This window comes from Megalops cyprinoides, chromosome 1, assembly GCF_013368585.1.
Source record: "Megalops cyprinoides isolate fMegCyp1 chromosome 1, fMegCyp1.pri, whole genome shotgun sequence".
NCBI classification, from domain to species: Eukaryota; Metazoa; Chordata; class Actinopteri; order Elopiformes; family Megalopidae; genus Megalops; species Megalops cyprinoides.
This window is the reverse complement of record NC_050583.1, coordinates 4,292,842-4,319,062: the sequence shown is the minus strand read 5'-3', so window position 1 is coordinate 4,319,062 and position 26,221 is coordinate 4,292,842. Positions and strand designations below refer to the sequence as shown.

Here is a 26,221-nt window from a genome sequence, read left to right as displayed (position 1 = left end):
CAATAGGAAAGAGGGACAAACTCAAACCCCGCCCACAGGGGAAGCACAGCTGCATCTTTTTCAGGACGTGTTATTTCATCCTAAAATTTATTTGCTTATTTAAATGGTAGATACATATGAAAACATTAATGTAACACTTTGTTGATTATTTGTGCCATGGCTCCATTCCATTACCCTAGATAATCAGGAGTTGACTGTACATTATTATGCTCCTCACCCCAGTCTCTGTAGTTTACAGTGTGGATCCTCCAGTCCAGCAGAGAGCGCTCTCACTCCTGAATCCTGCAGGTCATTGTCTCTCAGCTCCAGCTCTCTCAGCTCTGAGTGGTGTGAGCGCAGCACTGAGGCCAGATCATCACAGCAGCCCTCTGTGAGATTACACTGCATCAGTCTGTGGAGGAAAAGAGACAGAATCTCTGCTCATTATATAAATACACACACTCCTCAAATCTTATTTTAATGGAAATGCAACCATAGATTCAGTGTGATGATTTTTCTGCAACTATAACAGAAAAGGTCTGTGATGAACAGCACTGTCTACACTCCAACAAATCATTTCAGCACACACTTTTGTTGATATTTTCTTTTAAAAGAATTCAGATAAAATGTCTTCTTGCAAGTCTAGTTAAAACGGTAAACCCTGTGAAGAGATATTGGGTGTTAATATCACAACCACTGTGTGTGTGTGTGTGTGTGTGTGCGCGTGTGCGTGTGCACGCGTGTGTGATTGGTATTAGCTACAATGCTTTCCAGTAGGCTCAAATCAACAGATGTAGCAATGAGCTGAACAGGCTGTCCAGATAAGACAGACCAATAAGAAAGAACAGTATTTGTAGTTTTAGAGAAGTTGTGACGATGTAATGCAGTAGGACAACTGCAGAATAAGTAGAAGATAAGAAAGAAAGTGAATGAAATAAGTTTAGTCATTTATTGTGTGCTGCATGAGGTTCTCTTACTTCTGTAAGGATATATGGTGAAGAAGTGAATTAGACCTCTTTGTGGATATTTCTGAAGGAAATCCCTAAAAGAGCCTAACTCTTGGTGTTGTAACGGTATGAGAAACCCCATGCCAGCCTGTCAGTACAGTAGGCATACCTGCCATCCTAATGTGCTCTACACTGCCGATGTCATCACCCCCTACAGACACATCATTGTTACCCCACATTTGCTTTGAATATTTGATTGGCCCAATGAGCCCTCAGGATTCTACATGTAGGATCTGATGACTGACCTTGTAATGTCTAAATATCTCCCCCTCACTCCCAAACACCTGTATAGACTGATTATACAGGTCATAAAGAGAGTGCTGTCAGGAGTCATCAGCTGTAAACTGCATTAATTTAACTTCATGCACTTTGTCAGTGACATCGCCCTCTGGTGTTAATAAGAGAAACCGCAGCATCCTGGGTTGTTGCTCATGGGGGGATGAGCAGATATTTTAAGTATCATCTGTCATTCAGGTTATTCATGCTATTTAACTGCCATCTATTGAAAATTTAAGAGCACCATTCACCTCAATGTCTGTAGTTTACTGTTTGGACTGAGTGCAGCACAGAGCAGCTTCACTCCTGAGTCTCCCAGGTTACTGTTGGTGAGGTCCAGCTCTCTCACAGTTTCCCATGATTCCTCTCTGAAGGTACAGTTAAAGATTCTGTATAGAAGACAAAAATAAGTTTTCTGAGACAGCGTATACTTTTAGCTGGTATTTTCATCTTCAAATGGTCAGAACCAGTTCCATTGGTGTTTACCCACAAACACAGACACACAATAGGCTTTAATTTGCATGGCTTGAATTGCATAATGCAGAATCATCACATGATAAAAGTTAGAATGAAACAATGAGGAGCAAACCCCACCAGCAGGGGGTGGTACAGGCTAGCATTTGGTACAGATCAGTTAGGACTCTACTGAAGTAAACTCAAAGAAAATGCGTACTTATGTATACTTACGTATATTGTAATGCACAATTTTGCGTTTCTCATAAACATACTCACTGCAGTTTATCAGCATCAATGTGTTATTTACATTTCCATATATGTATATTTGGGTATATAAAGTTCCACACTGGATATCCCCTCTTCATCATGGGAAATATAACAAATTTCTGAATGAAAACAGTGACATGAAAACTCTTAAAATTTCAAATCACTTGAACTGTTAAAAGTTATAGTGCCTTTTCCTAACTGCATAGTCACAGGCGCTGTATGTTTTACTACAGAGACTAAAATGTTTCACTCCTCAACAGCACTTGTACAGCAACATGCTAACATTTCACAGCCCCAGGTCCCACAGTATCATCCAAACAACCAGATACAGCGGTCAGCACTGGCAACCAGAAAACCCATTGAACAGAACAGAACTGGAATGGAAGCAGAATCTACTTCCTACTGCAGGAGTTGAAGCAGGCAATATGGTGACGAGTGCACCCCAAAGGGTCCATTTCCCTTTGGCTACAATGGAGAAACTGATAGTGTTTTGTACTAAACTAATACATTTACTTTGGTATTTTCTGTCTGGCTGTAATCACAATAAAACAATACAGGACATGCGTCTTTTCTCCTTATACAACTCCAAAATTAATTTTCGATGATGTTGCTTTCCTCCTTGTAGTCTGAAATACCTGAAATACACAGCTTTGCTAGGTGAGAGATCTCTAAATGTGATAGGTCAATGATGAAAAGCTGACAAAGATCGCAAAGAGGACTGAAAAAGAGAAACTAACCCATCATAAAGTAGTCAGAGCACATAGTTTGTTTTCACTGATAATAACTAGCATGTGGGTGTGTGTGAAAGATACAGAGATGACAGATATGCCATCCACTGAGGTACAGGCTGCTGGAGTATACCCTGTTCCTACACAACACAAGAGTTAGTTACACACATTCTGGAGTCCCCCACAGAAATAAGCCCAATGAGCCAGAGGTCTGACTCCTTACAGTCACTTACAGTAGGACCCTCGCCTCTCACGGACCTGCCAGTCAGATGCTTTAGTATTCATAGCCGGCAACAGAGCACTGCACCTAACACCTAATGTTACATTCATTTTACATATTACAAAAGCTTACAGGAATACATCAGCTGTGCTAACTTGAACGAACACATGACTTATCATTTCTCCCACTCTACAACTATCTATATTCTAAAATGGATACAAAAAAATACAGATTTAAATACAGATTTACGTTTCATTTCTTGCCCGGGGGAAGGCGTTACATGCTGTCTGGACGCTACACTGCTGAAATCATGAAGGGAGAAGCAAGACTGTGACTTTTAACCTTAAAGCGTTTATTTATTATCAAGTCTTCTGCTACCCCTAATAATAGTTTTCAGCATTGGTCTGTACTGCCTGGATGGCCTGTACACTGCTCTTGGCCTATTGTAAAACATTGTAATTGATAATAATTACAGCTGCAATCACCATGGATTACAGTATAATTAAGTCATTAAACATCCCCTCCCCTTCGACTCCAACCACAGTTCATTAAAGCAGATGACAAAGAGCCGCAATTACCTGAAAATATTTCGTTTACACTTTAGTCCAGCATAGAGCAGCTTCCCTCCTGATTCTCCCAGGTAACAGAAGCTGAGGTCCAGAGTCTGTAGTTTACAGTTTGGACTCATCAGTGCAGCACTCAGCAGCTTCCCTCCTGATTCTCCCAGCTTATTCCTGCTGAGGTCCAGCTCTGTCAGGGGCAAGGTGCCTGGTGAGAGAGCTGAGGCCACAATTTCAAAGGACTCACCTGTAAGGTTACACTCACTGAGCCTAAAAAGACAAAAGCATAAAAAAGCATTAATGACAAAATATTCACGATAACAAAATCATTTCTTCTCTAAAATTTGAGAGAAGAGTAATCACCTGGTGTTTATTTCTATGAAAAACCCTGAAAAGCTTTTACAGATTTAATTATGTTAATCAAAGTATATTAACAGCATTCTATTTGTTTTGTCCTATTGACCTCATTGATTTAAATGACTTTTATAACAGTGACTATCACAGCACTGGTTGTGGTGTCGTGTCTGTGGAAGTGGTGGTCATCCTCCCAGGACTAAATCCTCCATCACTGCTACTGCGTCTGCCTGCAGTGCTGCTGCTGTGAGACTCTCTGCTACTCCTGAGGTCCCTGATAACCCAGCCACCTGCTGCTGCTGCTTCCATCCCCACAACCCAGAGTTCCTGTCCACGAGATCGCCACCATGATCTCATAAGCTCAAATCAGCCTGTCGGTGCAGTGAGAGACTCCACTCTGACTTCTAGGTCGGACCTCAGGTGCAACATTGCCAAGGAATTAGCAGGATGTTTCTCTGCGGAACTAAGGCTGGTAAATCACCTTTCATCATTGACAAGGAGAGTGATGGTATTTACAATCAGAAGGCAATGCTGTGTCCATCTTATTTTGTGTTTTTAGTTCTCATTTTGAAATTAAAAACTGCAGGACTACTTTCTGAGGACCAAAATATTAAACTGTCCTGCTGGAGCAACACACTTTAACATTAAATGAAAAGAACAACGTCTTCAGATGCCTTTACTCAAGATACTGGCATGTAATTGGAAAATACCTATTCAAGAGTAAGAATGGGACCAAATTAACTACACATTCTGATACCACACTGAGGGAGTCAGAATCTTAAGAAGGAGTTGAGAAACAGTTCCCCTCTCTGTGAAAAATTCACAAGATTAAATGGAACGTTGTCATATCTCATTTTTCTTAGTGAAGGTGTGAAGCTTTTCACAGACAATTTGGTCTATTTGTTTTTGGCAGAATAAATGCAATTTAAACTTTTTTAGAACAGATTTTTGTCAACATCCCCTCATAATGTTTGAACACTGAGGAACACAGATTCCAGAGCTCAGCAAATGACTTTGGTTGTGTTATAACTGTGTGTAGTAATGCCCCAGCAAGGAATCAAGCCAGCAACCATTCGGTTACGAGTCCTGCTCCTTACCACTATGCTACACTGCTGCTGAAAGTATGTGAAAGTGTTACTGTTTGTGTTATTGTGCAATGTGTATAGTGTGTGTGTGTGTGCGTTACTCTGATTGAACATGGGTTTCTGTGAGTGTGTTACATGTTTCTGCTGTGTGTTACATGCTAAGGACTGTGTTCATGTGAGCTTCTTTCAGGTCTACTATCGTTTTACATTGAGTATGAGCATTACTGAATGTATGATGTTGTATTCTGTCAATGTATGTTACTGTGTGCTTGGCAATGTCTGTAGACTGCTGGTATTGTGTGGAGGAAATGGCTTGTAACTCCCAGGTCATTGGTTTGATTCCCAGGTGAGCCACAGGTGTTGTACCCTTGGGCAAGATATTTAACCAGAATTACCTCAGTAAATATCCAGCTGTATAACTGGATAAGGCGTAAGCTCTAGGTAAGACAATCCATGTGTGTGAGTGTGTGTGTGTGTGTGTGTATTTGAGTATATGTATAGTTTTTGTCAGTTAAGATGAATATCAGCAATAACTCTGACAACTATAACAGTAACAGCCATAGATTGTTACAAAGGAGACTATTACATCATCACCCAGTCGACTGGCTGAGTTTAACAATTTAGAATTTCTTCTCAGGGGGGATTTAAAATGGGACTGGTTATCATCAGCATCTGATTCCATGAAAGGCAGACAGTATGTGACAGTATGTAAACCTCAGGCAACTTGTTAATGTGTCCGCAAAACCTAATCCTAAATTCCTGAATAAATGACCATTACTAGGTCAGATACTAACTAATGGGCTGCATAAATTCTTTCTAATTGGCACTGTGATGTTATTAAACATTGTGTCACAGATGTTGGTAGAGATACTAGAATCCCTAAAACAATGCCTTTACTTTTAAAGGCAATTTTAGGACAATGGTTGAAGTATTCTTAGATGCTTTGGATACTTCTAACTTCAATGAAATTAATCTTACACCCAGATACTGCCTATCAGTCTCGCAAATGTATACTCCAATCAAAAAGGGGAAGAGACAATCCCCTGGTTTTGTGGTGAACTCTACCAAGTAAATACACATACCAGGAGGCACAGGAGTTCATTTCTTCCATGTGAAATACAGTTACACAGAGATACATAAAATATAAAAGTTGCAACACAAGGCAAAGTTTTAAATGTTTACTACTTAGCAGTATTTTATTTGTTTGCTCCAATTTGCACGTGAGATTCCAAAACAGCTGATATTCTTCACTCAGGTGGTATTACACACTGGTGAGGGTTCAAGGTGAGTTACACCTCTCTTCCCACTGGTCAGTACTTTCACTTCCTTAAGAAGCATTTTTAGGTTCATCAGGGGCTCAGTTTGTAAAAGCATCTGTTTCACATGAATGCTTGAGACCCATGATCTGGCTTCTTTTCCCAGCCATTAGCCAACAATGACCAGGAGCCAACAGCAATAGAACAAACTGGCTTCGTTCTGCTGGGAATATAGGGGAGGTTAAGTCAGGGTCTCTTCTGTCTTGTAGCTTAACAGCCAAACCCAGTGGTCAGTCAGGCACTCACATTCTGACTGCATAAAGCTGCATATGAAGTGTCCTCTTCTGACTCATGTCTACAAGCTTAGCATGGAGATAGGGTTGCCAACCGTCCCGTAAAATACGGAATCGTCCCATATTAGGAAACTAAAAGACGTGTTCCGTATTGAATTGGGACGCGCTTTGTTCCATATTTTCGATAATCAATTCAGTGCAAATCTATGGGAGAGAAATATTCCGGGTTAGACTGTTAAGATGGGGCGATTTGTATGTGATAGAGGCAAACCCTGCTGCTCTCCCACAGCCTGTCTGTCATGTTATGTTCCACTACCCAAACAGAGAATGCGCTTCTCATTGGTCGTGAGTCGCAACAAATGAGAAGCGCTGTCAGCGTTGCTACGATACGCCTGACAGCGGCGCGAGATTTTGTGTGGTGTCTTCCATGGTTCAGTGTTTGTAAAATACATACATTTCAACAATTAATTGTTCTTTTGTTTAGAAGATTTCATCTGAAATCTAAAATGTTTTTGCACTAATGACTGAAATTCTTTTATAATACCAGGTCTGTTTCATTCAAAAGAATGGTATGTAAAATTGCTGTTTTGCACTGTTAAAAGAAAATTCTTGAATGAGTACATGCCAATGTGAAGATGAATTATATAAAAAATGTTGTTTGCACTACTGAAAAAAAATGTTACATGATGTTTTTATATACATATTGTTTTTCTTAAAATGCAGTTCTAATTTATTCTAAATAATGAGAAAATAATATATGTTAAACATTTGTTTTGCACAGCCCAAATAAAATTCTTGAATGATAATCTGTTACACATGTATTCCTATCGCTCAAAAATACAAAACTGATCAAATTCAGGGTTGTGTGTTTGCCTGTTGAAGCCATTGCAGCTTCCTTGATGTGATTATGTATGGTATGGATAAGACTTCTCACAACCAAGGATGTGGGCATTTTTATGTTATATCTTTAGATACAGTAAGTCTACTACTGAAGGGTAATGCAGGTGTAAGACCCGTTATATTTGTTATAGGTCCACAGTAGTTGGAGCTCCTCAGTCCAATGGTTTAGTAATACCGTTGGGTAGAATGAACCATTAAAGTAACTACAGATACCAAAAGACACAGGGGTTCATTTCTTCCATGTGAAATAGTTATACAGCAAGATACACACTACATGAAACAAACATCACCAGGCAGAGTTTTAAACTTTTGTGATTTTCGGACATTATGTTTGTTCCAATTAGCAAACCGAGAATCCAGATTTCACAGACTACTAATGGCGATTGAGAGTCAGTCTGTGTGTGTTTGTATAGTACTCTACATATGCACAATGCTACCAAAACTGATGGGACACTCCATCTGACTGCAGGGAAATGGATAAGTCTTTACTCGTCTGCAGTCAAGTGTTATTCAGCCTCAAAATACAAACATTTCTTTCCCTGTCGCTGAATATTATCTGGAGTTATATATTGAATTTAAAAAAATTAAAGTATTCATATTTCATATTTTCATGGCATCTGTCATGCAGTTATTTATTGGATGACTTCAATAAAATTCAATAAATAAATCAGGATTATCAAACATCCTCACTAACCTCAAAGTCTGTATTTTACAGTTTGGACTCATCAGTAAAGCACAGAGCTGCTCCACTCCTGAATCTCCCAGGTTATTATTCCCCAGGTCCAGCTCTCTCAGGGATGAGATGACTGACTGTAGAGCTGAGATCACAGTTTCACAGGACTTCTCATTAAGATTACAGCCAGTGAGTCTGTAGAGAAGAAAAATTATATTTCAAGTAATTTCAGTTTTACAAACAAATATTTGTTTGGGACCAAGTACTTTCACACAACAGTAAAACTGTAAATATGACTGTAACTGCTGTATATTTTATAATAAAGGTAAATGAGCAGATTTAAACCGAATTGTGTGAAACGGTAACAGTGTGTTATATTTTCTCTAGTAGTAGTCTATTATAAATAATGCACCACTCGACCCGCCTGTGTCTCTGTGCCATTACGAGCAGCCAGAGATTTGGTAATGCAGATACTTATGCTCTGTTATGATCATGTAGATACTGATGTTGTCACCATGATGCCGACAGTAGCCACGGTAGAACAGTTGTGCCAATACTCACAACAACACATACTTACAGTATATTCCTTTATGAGAGTGCAGATGCTGATCTTGTCACTATGATGCTAACAGTATCAGGAATAGCACAGTTGTGCCAATAATCACAACAACACACACCCTGTCATGAATTATTTCTTTATTCATGCATGATATGATTCACTGATGAAGATCATAAGCAATTAGTGCTTACCTCAAAGCCTGTATATCACACAGTGGGCTCCTCAGTCCAGCACAGAGCAGCTTCACTGCTGATTCTCCCAGCTTGTTGTTGCTGAAGTCCAGCTCTCTTAGCTGGGAATTTGCTGACTGGTGGAGAGTTGAGGCCACAAGATCACAGAACTGGTCATTGAAATGACACTGATCCATTCTACAAAGGGAAAAGAGGCTCTCCTTACAACAGGACAAATTCTCTGATGAGAAAGAGGCCCCAATAAAGACACTGAACACACACTTCCTGCACTGAGACTCCGGATATATTCGGTTCAATGGGGAACATTCATACTCATCAGCCCGTGCTGCGAGAGTAATAGCTTGAGCATCAATCAATTGTTGCTTTAAAGTCTGGACCCAGTTCAGTTCTTCGAGCTTCATACCTGTTACTGTTCTGTTTCTCCAAAGAGACACCCGGCACAGCCAACCATGACTGGGGTCAGCCTTCAGTTTAAAATTACATACAAAGTTTCAGCCAGATAGTGTCATATTTCATTGTAGGATTTTTTTTTCATACAGCATAAAAATATATGATCATAACAGATCATAAATAATAATAATCAACATCATTATCACTGTTACTAATGCAATGTTATTTTCCATGCATTTCACAAAACATACTTTATTATTAGAAACCTTTGTTCTATCTGCTGTAACATGTACTGCTTTTATGCACTGCACTCTGGGAAGTACTCAGAGAGGAGTTCTTTGTCAAGAAAACTGTATAAAATGAAATAAAATGAAAGACTGTCTGATCTACATATCTGTCAGTGCTCCCGCCCCCTAGCTATTGTGTTTTTGTTTTTCCCTGTCCATGTGCTTTTGTTTTCCTTGTGTTCTAGCTCTGCCCCACTCTCCGCCCTGTCTCCGCCCACCCGATCATCTCCACCTGCCTGCTCACTCACCTGCTTCCCATCTTCTCATCAGCCCAGCCCTATATCTTCCCTGCTTGTTGCCAGTTTGTTGCAGTGTTTGTACCTGTCTTGTTCCTGCTGTGGTTTCTGCCTGATCGCTGTTCCCCGAATCAACCCTGCCTGCTCTTTGACCTTGCTCCTGCCTGCTGCCCTGCCTTGTTCACCTGATCTTCCTGACTACCTGGTTTGACCCTGCCTGTCCCTGGCTTTGATTCCTGACTGCGTTTGGACTGCCTGCCTGGTCTCTACCCTGCCTGTTTTTTGGTCACGGTTTCTGCCCTGCGTCCTTATAAAGGCACTTGGAATCTGGAGTTCTCGTGGTCCGCAGACTGCATCCATGACTTTACAGCTATAATCAGTTTTGTTTGATTTGCACTGTGCCATTCTTACTGTGATCATAAAACTAAATATGCTCCAGACAACGGTTAGAAATTAACTGAAAGTCCATATCGCTTTAACAAAATAAAATGTTAGTAGAATTATCAAACTTTCAGAGGGAAAGGAATGAACTCAAACTTGTTTGCTTGCTTCTTTACTTGTGTCTGATATCCTGCATCAACATTAAAATACACTCTGGTTAAGAGTAAGCATGTTCACCCTGTCATCTGTGTGCTTTTCCAGTGTAATGTAATGATAAGAGTTGACCGACTGAGCTAATGTCAAATAAGTAAGCAAGTAAGCAAAGAAGAAATATGCTGATGTCTGCCCATGCTGTTTATATCCATACCCAAATACAAATGAGAGGATATAAACCATAATTAATGAGAATTCAGATTCAGAACCTCAGATTAGGTACTTTTCTCAGTCCAGCAGAGAGCAGCTCCACTCCTGAACTTCCCATCTGACAGAAGCTCAGATCCAGAGTCTGCAGTTTACAGTTTGGACTCATCAGTGCAGCACTCAGCAGCTTCCCTCCTGATTTTCTCAGCTTATTCTTGCTGAGGTCCAGCTCTCTCAGGCGTGAGGTGCCTGACTGGAGAGTTGAGGCCAAAAGTTCAAATGACTTCTCTGTAAGGATACAGTTACTGAGTCTGAAAAGACAAAAGAATAAAAAAAGCATTAATGACCAAATATTCAGTATAACAACAGAAGTTGTACTTCAAAATGTGTTTGAGAGAAAAGTAATCACCTGATCGTGTTCATTTCTATGGGAAAACTCTGAAAAGCCTTTACAGATTTAATTGTTTTAATCATAGTTTGCCACCATGCTCTAACAAGTTCAATTCGGCCTGTCGGTGTGCCAAAAGACTTTCAAATCTCCTGTTCATCTCTGACTCCTAAGCCAGAGCTCAGGTGCAACATTGCCAAGGAAACAGCAGGATGTTTCTCTGTGGGAGTGACATTGGTCAATCATCTCTCAGCATAGACCAGGAGGTTGGTATTTACAAGGCAAAGCCAATGTCAATCTTCTGACATACTTTTACTGAGGACCCAAATTGCAGAACTATCTTATTGCAGAAACACATTTTAAAATTAAATGAAAAGTACAGGGGGTTCAGGTGCCAGTGCTCAATATACTGACATGTAATTAGAAAGTGGGCTAAGAGTCTAAGAGTAAAAATGGGACCAAAGGAATTATACATTCTACCACTACTTATGGGAGTCAGAATCCAAAGAAAGACTCAAGAAAAAGTTTCCCTCTGTGAGAAAATTCTCTAGTCTCATGGGAAAGTTGTCATATCTCTTTTTTTGTTTGTTTTAGAGGGTATGAAGCTCTACACAGATAATTTATTCTATTTGGTTTTCACAGACTGATATTTTCTGGTCTTTGCTTGAGTTCTGTAAGTATTTGTGCTTGTGTGTGTGTGTGTGTGTGTGATTGTTATAGATGTACTGTGTTGCCTGGAGGTTTGTGAACCCCACAGGGATGGTCATTATTTTTGTATAAAATATTAACATTTACATTTACATTTACATTTATTCATTTGGCAGACACTTTTATCCAAAGCGACTTACAAGTGAGGGGCAATATAACACAAGCAAAAAACCATACAGAGTCACAAAAATAAACTTATAAAATCTTTATCTAAACCCAATTCATAATAAAGACATTCCAAATAAAGAACACAAATAATACACACATACACTTTCATTGTTCATTTAACAAAAGTGGCAAATGTAAAAAAAAAACCTCAGATTTAATGTGCACAAAAAATTGTGAACCCCTTCAGTCAATAGCTTGTGGCACCTCCATTAGCAGTGATCACTGTCTCCTAAAGCCATTATTCAGTCTCTGACATCTGCTTTTAGGGATTTTTGCCCACTCCTCCTTGCAGAACTCAGCCCATTGAGTGAGGTTTGAGAGGTGTCTGGCATGAACTGCCCGCTTCAGGTCCTGCCACAGCATCTCAATTGGATTTAGTTCAGGGCTTTGACTTGGCCAATCCAAAACACAAATCTTCTTTCTCCTCAGCCATTCTTCAGCAGATTTGCTTGAATGCGTTGGGCCCTTGTCTTATTGGAAGACCCATTTTTGGCCCAGCTTTAGCTCTTTGACTGATGGCATTAAGTTCTCTTCTCGAATCTCCTGGTGTACCTCAGACTTCATGGTTCCCTTAATGATGTGGAGTCGTCCAGAGGAGGAAAAGCAACCCCAGATCTTGACTTCCACCACCATGCTCGACTATTGGGATAAGTTTTTTTTTGTGGTAGGCAGTGTTGGTTTTTCGCTAAACATAGTGATTTCGATTGTGACCAAAAAGGTAAATTTTGGACTCATCTGTCCAGGCAATGGACTTCCAGAAACTTTCAGGTTTGTCCAGGTGGTCTCTGGCAAACATAAGATGGGCAGTTTGGTTCTTTTTTGACAGCAGAGGCTTCTCTCTGACAACCCTCCCATGAATGCCATTTCGGTTCATGTTCTTCTTATTGTTAGAGCTTCAGTTATCTGAGATGATGCAAGGGACCTCTGTAAATATCCAGATGTTGTGTTTGGGTTGACTTTTACCTCATTTATTATTTTTCTTGTGGCTCTTGGGGACATTTACCAATGTATGGGTGGGTGGGTGTCCACTGCAAGGCCGAGATGCTGTCATGTTAAATGCCCTCTATTTGTAAGCTTTTTTTGCTTCACAGTGGACTGATAGGACTCAAATCTTTTTGAGATGATTTTACAACCTTGCCCAGACTGATGTGCTCTCACTATCCTTTTCCTGATGTCCTGTCAAATCTCATTTTTCTCTTGGCATGGTGTGTTTGCATTCACCTGTATGGGTAACACCAAACTGACCAGCTCTCTTATCTCTATTCATTTAGTCCTGCCCAAACTCTTTCCCAAAGATCTCTCCTCTGACTACTTAATTTGGTCCTCAATTATTTACCCACCTGATTCTACTTACCTACTTGATTTAACCAATGCAATGCAACTTGGTATTCACATATTTTGCACCTCCACTAATTCCTTTTAAATTTTGTCACGCGTGGTTTCCTCTAAACCACCATTTGGAATTGGTAAATGTATACATTTTATGTCAGATAAAAAGACTGGCTCTTCTTAAATAAACATTTCATTGCAAAAATTTTTAAAAAATCCATACTTGCACAAGGGGTTCACAATCAGACATATTCCTATCAAAAGGAGAGAAACAAGCAACCATGCTCCTATCAAAAAGGAGAAGAGACAGTCCCCTGGTTTTCTGCTAACGCAGAGCTTATTCAAGGAAAGCTGTTTGGGCCAAAAAGATATTTCAGATATTTTATATATTATATGGATTTATATATTTTGCCGTAAAAGAGGTTCAGAGAAATAATTCACACTTAAGTATAGCTAAACAAACGGCACCGACACTTCTTGAACAGACAAACAGAAGCATAAAGAACAATGTTTCACGCAATGTTTCAGTTTCACGCAGTTTATGGAAGTCTATAACTTATTTAACAACAGAATTTCAAGCCATCATTATTTCTGAAGCATTGCGTGGCCACCAGGTTTCCAGGTTATGTTTGTACAAGCTACCAGTGGTGCACACGCTAGTAAAATTTTTAATACCACTGAGTTATCTATAATCTATTCACGGATGTAAAAACTGGTCATGATCTAACTATATGAATCAATCTTACATTTCCTCACACAGAGCGGTGGGGTCACCACTCGACCCGCCTGTGTCTCTGTGCCATTACGAGCAGCCAGAGATTTGGTAATGCAGATACTTATGCTCGGTTATGATCATGTAGATACTGATGTTGTCACCATGATGCCGACAGTAGCCACGGTAGAACAGTTGTGCCAATACTCACAACAGCACACACCCTCTCATGGACTATTTCTTTATTCATGCATTACATGATTCACTGATGAAGATCATAAGCATTTGTGCTTACCTCAAAGCCTGAATATCACACACTGGACTCCTCAGTCCAGCACAGAGCAGCTTCACTGCTGATTCTCCCAGCTTATTGCTGCTGAAGTCCAGCTCTCTCAGCTGGGAGTTGGCTGACTGGTGGAGAGCTGAGGCCACGAGATCACATGACTTGTCCCTGAAATGATATTGATCAATTCTACAAAGGGAAAAGAGGCTCTTCTTACAAGACACCATCACTGAATGAGAAAAGGACCCAACAAAGACACTGAACACACACCTCCTGTGCTGAGACCCTAAATATACTCAATACAAAGAGGAACATTAATACTCTTCCAACTGCACAGAGAGACTAATGTTATTGTGTTTCAGGAATCCCTTTAGTTGAGGGATGGGGGTTGAAGGACTGACAGAGTCTCTGGTAGACTGAGCTGTCAGCGCTGCCTCTATGTCATGGCACAGTAACTCTCTGCTTTGCAGTTCCTGCTGTGATCTGATGGTGACAGCCTCAGGTCTGCCTTCTCTCATCTTATCTGCCCTCTCTCCCTCTGTGTACCCCTCACTAATAACAGCTTCTCTCCTCTCTCTCTCGCTCTCTCATCTTATTGATCCTCACTCCTTTCATTTACATTTCTCTATTAATGACTCTCCTCCCTCCTTCCCTCTCTGGAAAATCTTCTGGAGTTTCAGATACAAGGAACGATGGAGCAGCCCACTCCGGCTCCCCTGGGCAAGCTCCATATGCCTCACCTGCTCTCCTGTCTGACTGGGCCCAGCAACCCTGCCCAGCCAGCCAGTAGTCCCACCAACCTGACCATCCCCTCCTCCTCAGACTCTTCCCTCCCCACCACTCCCCTAATTCAACTGCCCAATGCCAACCAGAGGGGTTCCCTCTTGTGCTGGGTTCTGCTCAAGGTTTCTTCCTTTTAGCAAAGGAGGATTTCCTTGCTGTAGCCTTGCTCTTCAGGGTTGAGGCGTTGGATCATTGTAAAGCTGTTTTTTCATAAAATCACTTCGTAGAAAGAACTACACAATTGAATTATATTAAACTGATTTGAACTGAACTGAACTTCCTTACATTTAAGCCTGGCCCAAATTCAGCCCCTTGAGGTTTGTATCAGATACTGTCTGTTCCTCCAAGTAATGAACTGGCTCACCATGACTGGAAAAAGGCTTCAATTTAAACTTACACTCAACCTCTCAACTTTCCAAAAAGTCCCATATTGCATCTGAAGAAACTTTTCATACATCCATAAAAAATAATATGATCATAACAAATAACATAACATAACAATAATGTTCATTAACACCATCACTGATATTAACGCAATGTTATTGTTATGCACTTGACAATATATACTTGCATATCTTGCATTCAAATTCTCATCTGAATATTTCAGTATTTGACAGCTGTAGCTCACTAACAGTTTTACTGCTCATGCCATGCTGCTGAAGTTCTCTCTTTGTCTTTATATCAAAGGCCAGGCAGTGAGAGGAACATCCACCTGGAAATGCCCTCAGACATGTGCATGATACATGTGCATATGAATAATTGTATAGGAAGAACTGCACATATATCAATGGTAAAGGTGCACAATGCTAGAATTCCTGAATAACAGTTATTAATAGTGAATTTCACTCATTACCACTGGTTACTAAATTGCATGTAGGTTTTCACAGGCCTTTACTGCCTACAAAGCACGCAGGAACCTTTATTAAATTTAGCCTCAGGTCTGTTCTCTGAGCCATTACTCTTCAATGACTTCAATAATATGCCAATAAATCAGGATTATCAAACAGCCTCACTCACCTCAAACTCTGTATTTTACAGTTTGGACTCATCAGCAAATCACAGAGCTGGTTCATTCCTGAATCTCCCAGGTCATTGTATCTGAGGTCCAGCTCTCTCAGGGATGAGGTGACTGACTGTAGAGCTGAGATCACAGTTTCACAGCACTTCTCATTAAGGTTACAATCACTGAGTCTGTAGAGAAGATAAAAAGGACATCTTACCATGGAAAAATGTGTTTGGGACCAGGTCCTTTGAAAATCTTCACATAGTATCAGATTATTTAACAGCTCACAGTCGGTTGCCAGAAAACCAGTGGCAGAGGGAAATATATTTTTATTTTAACAAGCACTGGTGCAGCAATGAGTCTATTTTGGCCAAAACGTGCTCTCCCGACCTGGAAAGTTTTATCATCAATTGCAAGCCATTCTACTCCCCACGGGAATTCGCCTCTGTACTCCTGGTCGGGGTGTACATTCCACCTCAAACAAATGCCCACTCAGCACAACAACAGCTAGCAGACCAAAATGCAGAGGTTGAACGAAAACACCCTGACTCTCCAGTCATCATTATGGCCGATTTTAACCACACCAACCTGAGTGTTGAACTCCCTTAATACAAACATCTGATCAAATGTCCCACCAGAGAAGGCAAAATCTTGGATCACTGTTACAGCACCATCAAGGATGCATACAAGGCAACCATCCTTGCCCTACTTGGAAACTCTGAACATTCCCTTATTCACCTCATCCCTTCATACGGACAAAAGCTTAAAACTGCCAAGCCTCAGGTGAAAGCAGTAAAAACATGGTACTCTGAGGCCACAGAGGGTCCGCAGGACTGCTTTGACTCAACAGACCGGAATGTTTTTAGAACCACCAATGACAACCTGGATGACTATGCTGAGGCAGTTACCTCTTACATCAGTTTTTGTGAGGAGACCTGCATACCAACAAAGACTATGTATAGATCTAGCAACAGCAAACCTTGATTCTCTTCTGAGCTGGGGAAATTAGGCTCCGCCAAGGAAGATGCCTATAGGAGTGGTGACCGGGATGCGTACAAGAGGGCCAAGTATGAACTCAATAAAACAGCCAAAGTGCCAAGCGCAGATATAGGGACAGATTTGAAAACCATTTCTCCACTAATGACTGCTCTTCCATGTGGAGGGGACTCCAGACTACCACAAACTACAAACCTAAAGCCATCAACGCTGCGACAGACCCCTAATTCTCAAACCAGCTTAACACCTTACGCTCCAGATTTGAAAAACAAACGACTTTCACCCCACCCCCCTCTCCCCAACCCAGCCACACTCATTCTGAGACACTCTGTTTTCCCCCACCTACCCCCTTCTGACCTTAACCTCCCTACACCTACAACCCCCACATCCCCGGCCCCTATCACTATCTCCAGCCATCAACCCGGCTGCATTCTCAAACCTCCCTACACCAACAACCCCCACCTCCCCGGCCCCTATCACTATCACCAGCCATCAATTCGGCTGCATTCTCAAGAAACAAAAGATCAGAAAAGCAGCTGGCCTTGACTGTGTCTTACCAGTGATACTTAGGCACTGTGCACAACAGCTATCTCCCATCCTGGGTGGTCTCTTGAATCAGTCTCTGGCCCAGTGCACCGTGTCTGCTTGCTTCAAAACCTCCGTTATCATCCCAGTCCCCAAGCAACAGAAGATCTCCTGCCTGAATGACTATAGACCAGTTTCCCTCACCTCTGTCATTACGGAGTGCTTTGAAAGACTCATTGTGCACTACCTCAAAAGCACAAATGCTGCCGACCAGGACCCCCTGCAGTTTGCATATAGAGCTAACAGGGGCATTGATGATGCCATCAACTTGGCTCTGCACCATATACTACAGCACCTAGACAGCCCTCACACTTATGCCCGCATACTTTTTATAGACTTTAGCTCTGCCTTCAACACTATCATCCCTGACCTACTACTGGAAAAAACTAAAACAGCTGAACGTGCCCTCCCCTGTCTGCCACTGGATCCAGGACTGCCTAACCAACAGGAAACAGTACATCAAGGTGGGTAACTATATTTCAGACCCCCTCTTCATCAGCACTGGCTCTCCTCAAGGATGTGTGCTGTTCCTGCTGCTCTACTCACTCTACACCAATGACTGCACTTCTAACAGTGAATCTGTCAAACTTCTGCTGATGACACTACCCTGATTGGCCTCATCTCAAATGGTGATGAGTCCACATATCAGGAGGAACCAAACCATCTGGTGTCATGGTGTGAAGCTAATAACCTGGAGCTGAACACACAAAAAACTGTCAAGATGGTTATCGACTGTAGGGAAAAGCCCACCCCGCACCTGTCTTTGGCAATAAATGGCACCACGATCAGCAGAGTGGAGTCCTATAAATTCCTAGGCTCCATCATCCACAGGATCTCAAGTGGGAAAGGAACATGATCACAATAACCAAAAAAGCACAAGAGCGTATGCACTTCTTGCGTCAGTTAAAAAAATACAAGCTGTCACAAGAACTACTGGTCCAATTCTATACAGCCATAATTGAATCAGTGATGACATCCTCCATTTCCGTCTGGTTCGGATCTGCATCTTCGCACCCTATGCGGAAACTTAGACATGTTTTAATGTTGACACCTGCACCAAGAGGAATTCCTTCCACATGTGTACTTGCTGAATAAAGTTCTGATTCTGCTTCTGATTCTGAATATTTAACAGCTAACAATCAGTTGCTTATGACTTGAGAACTGAGCCTAATCTGGAAAACTAATCACGTATGAAAGGCAGCATGTTGCTGAGGACACCAATCACCCAGTGCACATGGCAGTGATATGATGATTTCATTTCAGAAGCCATAGCACCCTGTAGCCTTCCCCTGGCAAACAGCCAGGCCTGGTTAGTATCTGTGTGGGAGATGATCTCAGAAAAGAAGCCCTCTGCTGGAGGTGGTGTTGGATGGCCAGTAGGGGGCAGTCTTCCAGCTGATTCAGGTACAAACCTAACACCCAGTACAGTGATGGGGATTCTGTGCTGTAAGGAAGGTGTTTCTCAATCTTTCCATGATGTATGCTGGCTTTGTTCTAACTGAGCTCTATATGAATTTATTAGAGCTTATTTAAATTAATTATTAAAGATACAAACGTTTTTCACTTTTCTACAGGACAGAAAAGAGCACATAAACATGTGTTTGTGAAGGTGTGTTAATCGAAATTAAACCAAACAAACAGATCGCACTCTCTACTGGAGTGGTTCCATACATTAAACACATACAGGACCCTATTTTACTGCTGGCACAAGTGAACACCATTCTGAAGCACAAGCAAGTTACTAAACTCACGCTGAAGAAATGGCACAGTTCAAAAAGGCTTCCATAGATTAGGGTCACCAAACAGCGCCGCTCACCTCAAAGTCTGTAGATTACAGTTTTCTCTCATCAGTAAAGCACAGAGAATCTCCACTCCTGAATCTCCCAGGTTGTTGTAGCTGAGGTCCAGCTCTCTCAGAGATGAGGTGACTGACTGTAGAGCTGAGATTACACTTTCACAGGACTTCTCCTTGAGATGACAGCCACTGAGTCTTTGGAGAAGAGAAAATAAACATCTTACACTGGAAAATGTGTTTAGGACCAGTTCCTTTGAAAAATCTTCACACAGCAGTAGAACTGTTAGCGCCGGTGGTCGGGACACAAACGCGGACCGCAGGATGTTCCGGTTGCAGGCGAGAATAGAAAGGGACAGGCAGTTCGTAAATCCAGGGACAGGCAGGGTTCGAAGCACAGAGAAGCAATCCGGGGGCAAATCCAAAATCGGGAGTCAGGGAGAACAGGGTCAGGAATCAGGCAGGTGAGAGGCAGCGATCAGAACCAAAACGGCAGGCAGGAATCGAGGTCAGGAAACAGGCAGGATCGGAAATGTAACAAATAACTCTCAAGTAAATGAAGCACAGGGACGAGACAGGTGAAACACACTGAAACGAACTAGCAACAAGACAGAGACACGCAGGGAAGATATAGGGCTGGGGTAACGAGGAGATGGGAAGCAGGTGAGCAGGCAGGCAGGTGCAGGCAATCAGGTGGGCGGAGACAGGGCGGAGAGCGGGGCAGGGCTGGAACACAAGGAAAACAAAGGCACATGGACAAGGAAAACAAAAACACTGCGGCTTAAGGGGGCGGAGCCCTGACAAGAACATTTTACAGTTAACATTCTGTTGCTTATGAATTCAGAACTGAACCTAATCTGGACACTGAATCATGTATTACAGGAAACAAGTTACTGAGAACACCAAGCACCCAGTGCATAACTGGTTCATATTTTGTAACATTTTGTAATAAGGATGAAAACATTTTACTCTAGCAATGGAACTGATCATCAGAGGGTCCCAATGGGTAGTGGCAGGAGAATGCTTAAGATCTGGTCAACGTCTACCCCCAATCCATGCTTACATGGACAACATGACTACCCTGACCTCAACTGTTCCTTGCATAAGGCGACTATTGAAAGAAACTCCACGCCAACACTGCTGCTGGCTCCGACTCCCACGCTGCATCGGTGGCATTAGCTTGTATTGGCTTTGGCACCGCCCATTTCAAGCCTATTGGAGGAATTCAAATGTACCAAGGCAAGGTTAGTAATGACACTAACTGAATCCACCGATGCAGCATCAAGAGCAGTGGAACAGCTGGCTTCGGACTTGGCACAACAACACCCTCACGGCATAAAGCAACACCTGAGCTGAGAAGAAAGATGGTGGTGGAGGAGGTGAGGCAGCAAGAGGAGGCAGCACGCTGTGCAAAGGCGGTATCACAGGCCAGACAAGGCCAATGCGCAAGATGGGAGAGTCTAGAATACCCTAAACTCACCTGGAGGGATATCTGGGAGATGGAAGGGAACAGACTGAGTTTCATCATTAGAGCCACCTATGATGTTCTCCCCACTCCCAAGATTCTCAACCAATAGATGGGAGAAGACCCACCATGCCCCCTTTGCAAAAACCAGCAACACCTAAGCACATCCTGACTGCATACCCAACCAGCCTCATGCAAGGGCGCTTCGCTTGGAGACACACCAAGTCCTTCGGCAGCTAGCCTCCATTTTGGAAGAAGGGCAGAACACCACCAATGCTTTACCCACCTGTCAGCCATCCCAAATACACACTGTGGCCTTCATATCAGCGGGGCAACATACCAACAACCAACCAACAACAAGGGAGTTAAGACTGCTGCACCCAGCAAGAAAGACTGGAAACTGCAAGTTGATCTGGACCAGAAATTCATTTTCCCACCAGATATCCTCTCCACCAAACTCAGACCAGAGCTGATCCTGTGGTCCAGCTCTTGCAGGATCCTGTATATTGTCGCGCTGGCTGTGCCATGGGAGAATGCGGTTGAGGAAGTGTATAAACGCAAGAAACTCAAGTTCACAGATGGTGCAGAGAAAGCAAGACAAAAGGGCCGGAAAACACACATGTTCCCTGTTGAAGTGGGCTGCAGGGGGTTTGTAGCTATTTCCACCACCTAGTGAAGCAAATGGGAGCCTGAGGACGCACCCTAAGGCAGGCCATCAGACGCCTTTCTGAAACTGCAGAGAGAAGAAGCAACTGGCTGTGGCGTAAAGGAAAGGATAACATCTGGGCTGCACACCGACCGACAGCGAAAGGGGTAAAACCGGGGGGGGGGGGGGCCATCAACATCTACAACATGAGGAGGATCTGCCCTTTCCTTACCCAACAAGCAACCCAGCTCCTAGTTCAAGCATTAGTCAACTCCCGTCTTGACTATTGCAACGCCTTACTGGCTGGCTTACTGGCCTGCGCTATCAGGTCGCTTCAGCTGGTTCAGAATGCTGCTGCAGGCCTGGTATTCAACCTCCCAAAACACTCTCATGTCACTCTGCTACTCACTGCACTTCACTGGCTTCCGGTAGCGGCCCGCATCCAGTTTAAGACACTGGTGCTGGCTTACCAGGCCTCAAGAGGCTCTGCTCTGTCCTACCTTCAGTCTCTGATCATTCCATACACTCCAACCAGATCTCTCTGCTCAACCTGCTCTGGGCAGCTGGCGGTCCCCACACTTCATGAAACTGAGGGGGCAGTTTCACCCGTACTAGGTTCAGGCTAATTTGCTATCACAGTGGGGTGTCGGTCAGGACACAGGAGTCAGGTTCCGGGTTCAGGTGTTTATTGGGGATTTTGAATGGATGGATGCGAGGGTTTGTGGTGTATGTGTGTGTGGTTTCTTTGGCACAGACGCACAAAACGACAGCACAAGGTTTGGTCCCCAAAGGCTTGGTCTCTCCAGTTCTTCACCTCCCAGATATTGTTGTGGTACTGAGGTGGGGGAGGTCACTACCACCTTTATCTTGTCCCGTATCCCCGGCCCTATTGAGGCCCTGGTTTGGTCAGGTTTCAGCTGAGTTGTAAACAAGTGCCTGTGAGAGGTGGGGGTGGTGCGCAAACAAAGACAAAGACAAGACAGAAACAGACACATGTGGCCCTTTTCTACACTTCGGGAACCTGGCAGCCATTCCACTCGGCCACGTCTTTTTCTGCCTTCGTTCCGCACTGGTGGAATGATCTACCTCACCCAATCAGAACTGCGGAATCACTCGCCAACTTCCGCAGGAGCCTGAAAACCCACCTTTTCAGAATCCACCTCCCCCCCTATTGTGTAACCTTTTTGTCATGTTATGTTTTAATATTTTATGGTATAAAATTTAAAAAAATCTTCTGTACTAACTTTGTCTGTATGTTGCAGGTTTTGTTTGCAGATTTCTGATTTATTGTTGTATGACATACAGGAGCATGGTACTGTAAATAATTAACTTGCATTCCTACTGCGATCTTTTGCTTATGAGGGAGTTGGCTGAACCTGATTGATACACTAATTGTAAGTCACTTTGGTTTAAAAGCGTCCGCAAAATACCAGAAACTGTACATTGTAAATCAATGAAACATCAAGGAAAGAGGGTGCCCACCTGATGACCCCAAGGAAATGTTTACTCCTGATTCCCCACTCAACACCTCAAGACTCAAGGATTTTAACATCTAGTCCTATCTGCTTGACTAATGCTTGACTGTGTAAAGTTGCAGTAGTCAAGCAGACTAAGGCCCTAGAGCCAAAGATTGGTGACCCCAAATATAGATAATAATAAATCCCTCCCTCTGCACCCCGGCAGGTGAGATGAGGAGTGGGAGATTCTGGAACAAAATGGCTGAAAAGTGTAGATGCTGATGTTGTCACCACCCCCTCATCTACTATTTCTTTATTCCTGCATAAAATGATTCACTGATAAAGATCATAAGCAATCAGTGCTTACCTCAAAGCCTGTATATCACACAGTGGACTCCTCAGTCCAGCACAGAGCAGCTTCACTGCTGATTCTCCCAGCTTATTGCTGCTGAAGTTTGCTGACTGGTGGAGAGCTGAGGCCACGAGATTGTAGGACTGGTCATGGAGGTAACACTGATCCATTCTACAAAGGGAAAACAGGCTCTTCTTACAACAGGACAAGTTGTTGGCCAGCCAGTTAACTAGGTAATCATAACGTCAGCCAACTACATCATAAGCCTGCTAAATGTCCGGATAGTTAAATTGTTCACAGAGTTAGATAGTGAGCTAGTTTTTTTTTTCCATCAGGTTAACCACCTTACTAGTGAAAATAGCAGTAAAATCACAAGCTTCACAGAAGACAGAACCATACAATCCACCAGCATACCAAAGAAAGTGAAACCAAATCTTTAATCGGAGCGAATTGCATTGACAGTTGAAATGAGAAAATACAAAGAAAACGTGTAATGAACTGGAATAACACAGAAATAGTGAAAGAGAAAACACCATCATTGACTAAACTTAACCACCAGTGAAAATCCCAAAAGGAAACACACACAACCCAAGTGCAGATGTACCAACAAGAATGCTGACGTAGGGACACAAGCATTCCATTACCCCAAAGACTGAAGGAAGTCTTGAGCAGTAGGAACAACATCACATTTTGCATTACAAATACTTCATGGACACAATCACCTTCTTCCCTAAACTTAATTACAATCTTCCTACAGTTTACTCCCCCCAAAATGAAAAACAATGACTATACATATGCAGTTGTCTTTAAAATTATAATAGTATAACATCAGGGCACTGAAAAAATATTGGCAGAAAACCTCACATAATACAGGACTACACCCGACACACAAACACATACTGACACCTTAGACTAGGCTCCTAAATGTTCATCATTTTGTGATTATCATGGCATCATGTCACATTTCTGCATATTATTAGCCATTCTGGATTGAAACCCATGTTACATTTTAGCAGCCCAAGAGCCAAAGCAGAATATATGGTTTCAAATTACATTCTAATAGGAACGACTATCTTCTTGGTTCTAAAAGAGCAATATTTCCATCCACATATAGAGACTCTAAGAGTACTTTTGTGTGAAAGTATCAAATCCAAATTTAGAGTGTCAGAATCCTCTATGGGACAGGAGAGAGGAAGATTGATTTTTGTTTCCCTCGAACTTCACAGATTTCATGAAGCAGTGATTGGTTCTTGGAACACAGTTATGATTGACTTCGTATTATGCAGATGGTACTAAAATGTGCACAAGCATTTACTGGTCTCACTTCACTTTTTATTATAAAGACTCAACTCACCTGTCACAGGGGCTCTGGTATGACTTCACTTCATAGTGTACAGATGATACTCCACCCTACACAGGTAGCTGCTGTTCTTGTATTATACAGACAGGACTCGGCTCTACACAGACACTTACAGGTTTACTTTAGTGATTCCTCTGTGGAGCTCAGCAGAGATACTTTCAGTTTTTTAATGAACTTGAGGAACAGAATGTCACCTGACCGGTTGTTACCAATTACCTTTCCTTTGAATCTGCTATGTGATATAAGCCCAATATGTAATATACTGGAATATGATTAGTTGAGGCCTCATAAGTAGATTCATTCTGAGGGACAGTCAGCTGGAAAAACAGGTACTGTCACGTACTACAGGACTGCGCCCAACATGCACAAACAGCTGCTCACAGCTTAGACTGGATTCTTACTGGTGTGTGGGTTAGGATTCATTCTTCCTGGTGTGTGGGTTAGGCTTCATTCTTACTGGTGTGTGGGTTAGGCTTCATTCTTACTGGTGTGTGGGTGTCTAAATCATGTAAAACAGTTGCATACTGCAGGGAGCTCCAAACTGAAACTCCAAACTGAGGCTGTTTAGCAGGCTTTGAGCTAATGCAGAACACATGTTGTATTGCTATATAATTTTACTCATTCCACTACAAGGCTGTGAAGTTGGGGGACCAACACTAAATCTAGAGTACGAAAAATGCAGCAAGAGTTCCAGTGAATACCTTCATCTGGAGCTCTATAAACAGGACTCAGTCCAGCATCCAAGACTCCTTACATTCAACACTACAAATATTAATCCATGTATTTTTCACAGTTTTAACTGGTCTTAGTTTGAAAAGTAATTGTATATAATTGTAAAATGTTGGTTGGTAAACACAGCAAGAGCCCTATTTAAGTGGGAGGTGCAGCTTTCAGGCACAGGTGAAAGGCACAAATAGTATTATTAAAAAAGGTATCATGCTGGTTGGGGAGTTTTTAATTTGGGAAAGGGCAGGAATGACTCTTTAATGAGCAGAAGGAGTGAGGAAGGTATGGCTGTGCTCTGACCGCAGCACCGCAGTGGTACATCCTTATTTACACAGGTAATGGGAGACAGAGCAGAATGGTAATACAGGTGCACCCTGATTCCTGTGTTATAGCAGGGATTTATGTAGCGATTCTGTGTGTCCATTAACTGTGAAACTGCATCAGCAGCAAATTGAGCTGTCTTGCTTTTCATGGCCTTGTTTATATAAATAAGGAACAGCAGACCTCCCAACACCGATCCCTCAGGGACTGCACTTCCCATAGTGCTTTACTCAGATGAGATCTTGACATTGTGACCCACTCATGTTCCATAGACCTGTTTTGAGAGTGAGAGGTTTGTAAAGCTGGGTCCCCATGAATAGAGAACGCCACTCTGATCTGGTGTTCCAGATTCACTTGAACTGTGAGGCTGTTACCCTGCACTGATCCAGCTGCACATTTTGTGTGAGTATCAGACTTGCAAGGACACACTGGTGTGATTCATTGACTAATTTCTGAGGGATGGGCAATCATGTTTGCGGATACGTGAGCAGCAGTGAGGCAGGCCAGGGCCTCTAGCAGCAGTGAGGCAAGGCAGGGCGGTGGCGTAATTAGCGACAGTGCAACTGGTGCAGTGCACGGGGGCTGTGGGGGGCTACATGTTTTATTAAAAATAAATATTATTTAATATTATTAAAATAAATATTATTTCTACCCACCACTTATTTAAATTGGTTTCTTTCTTCTCAAAA

General features: G+C 42.3%; 1 protein-coding gene across 1 annotated transcript in view; it reads right to left on the bottom strand.

Moving 5' to 3' along the window:
* LOC118790422 (NACHT, LRR and PYD domains-containing protein 12-like) overlaps positions 1 to 26,221 on the bottom strand; it is a 104,140-nt gene that overhangs the window by 4,399 nt on the left and 73,520 nt on the right. The window contains exon 13 of the mRNA XM_036547334.1: positions 218 to 391. Coding sequence (XP_036403227.1) covers positions 218 to 391 — 174 coding nt within the window. The remainder of the gene's footprint in view (positions 1 to 217; positions 392 to 26,221) is intronic.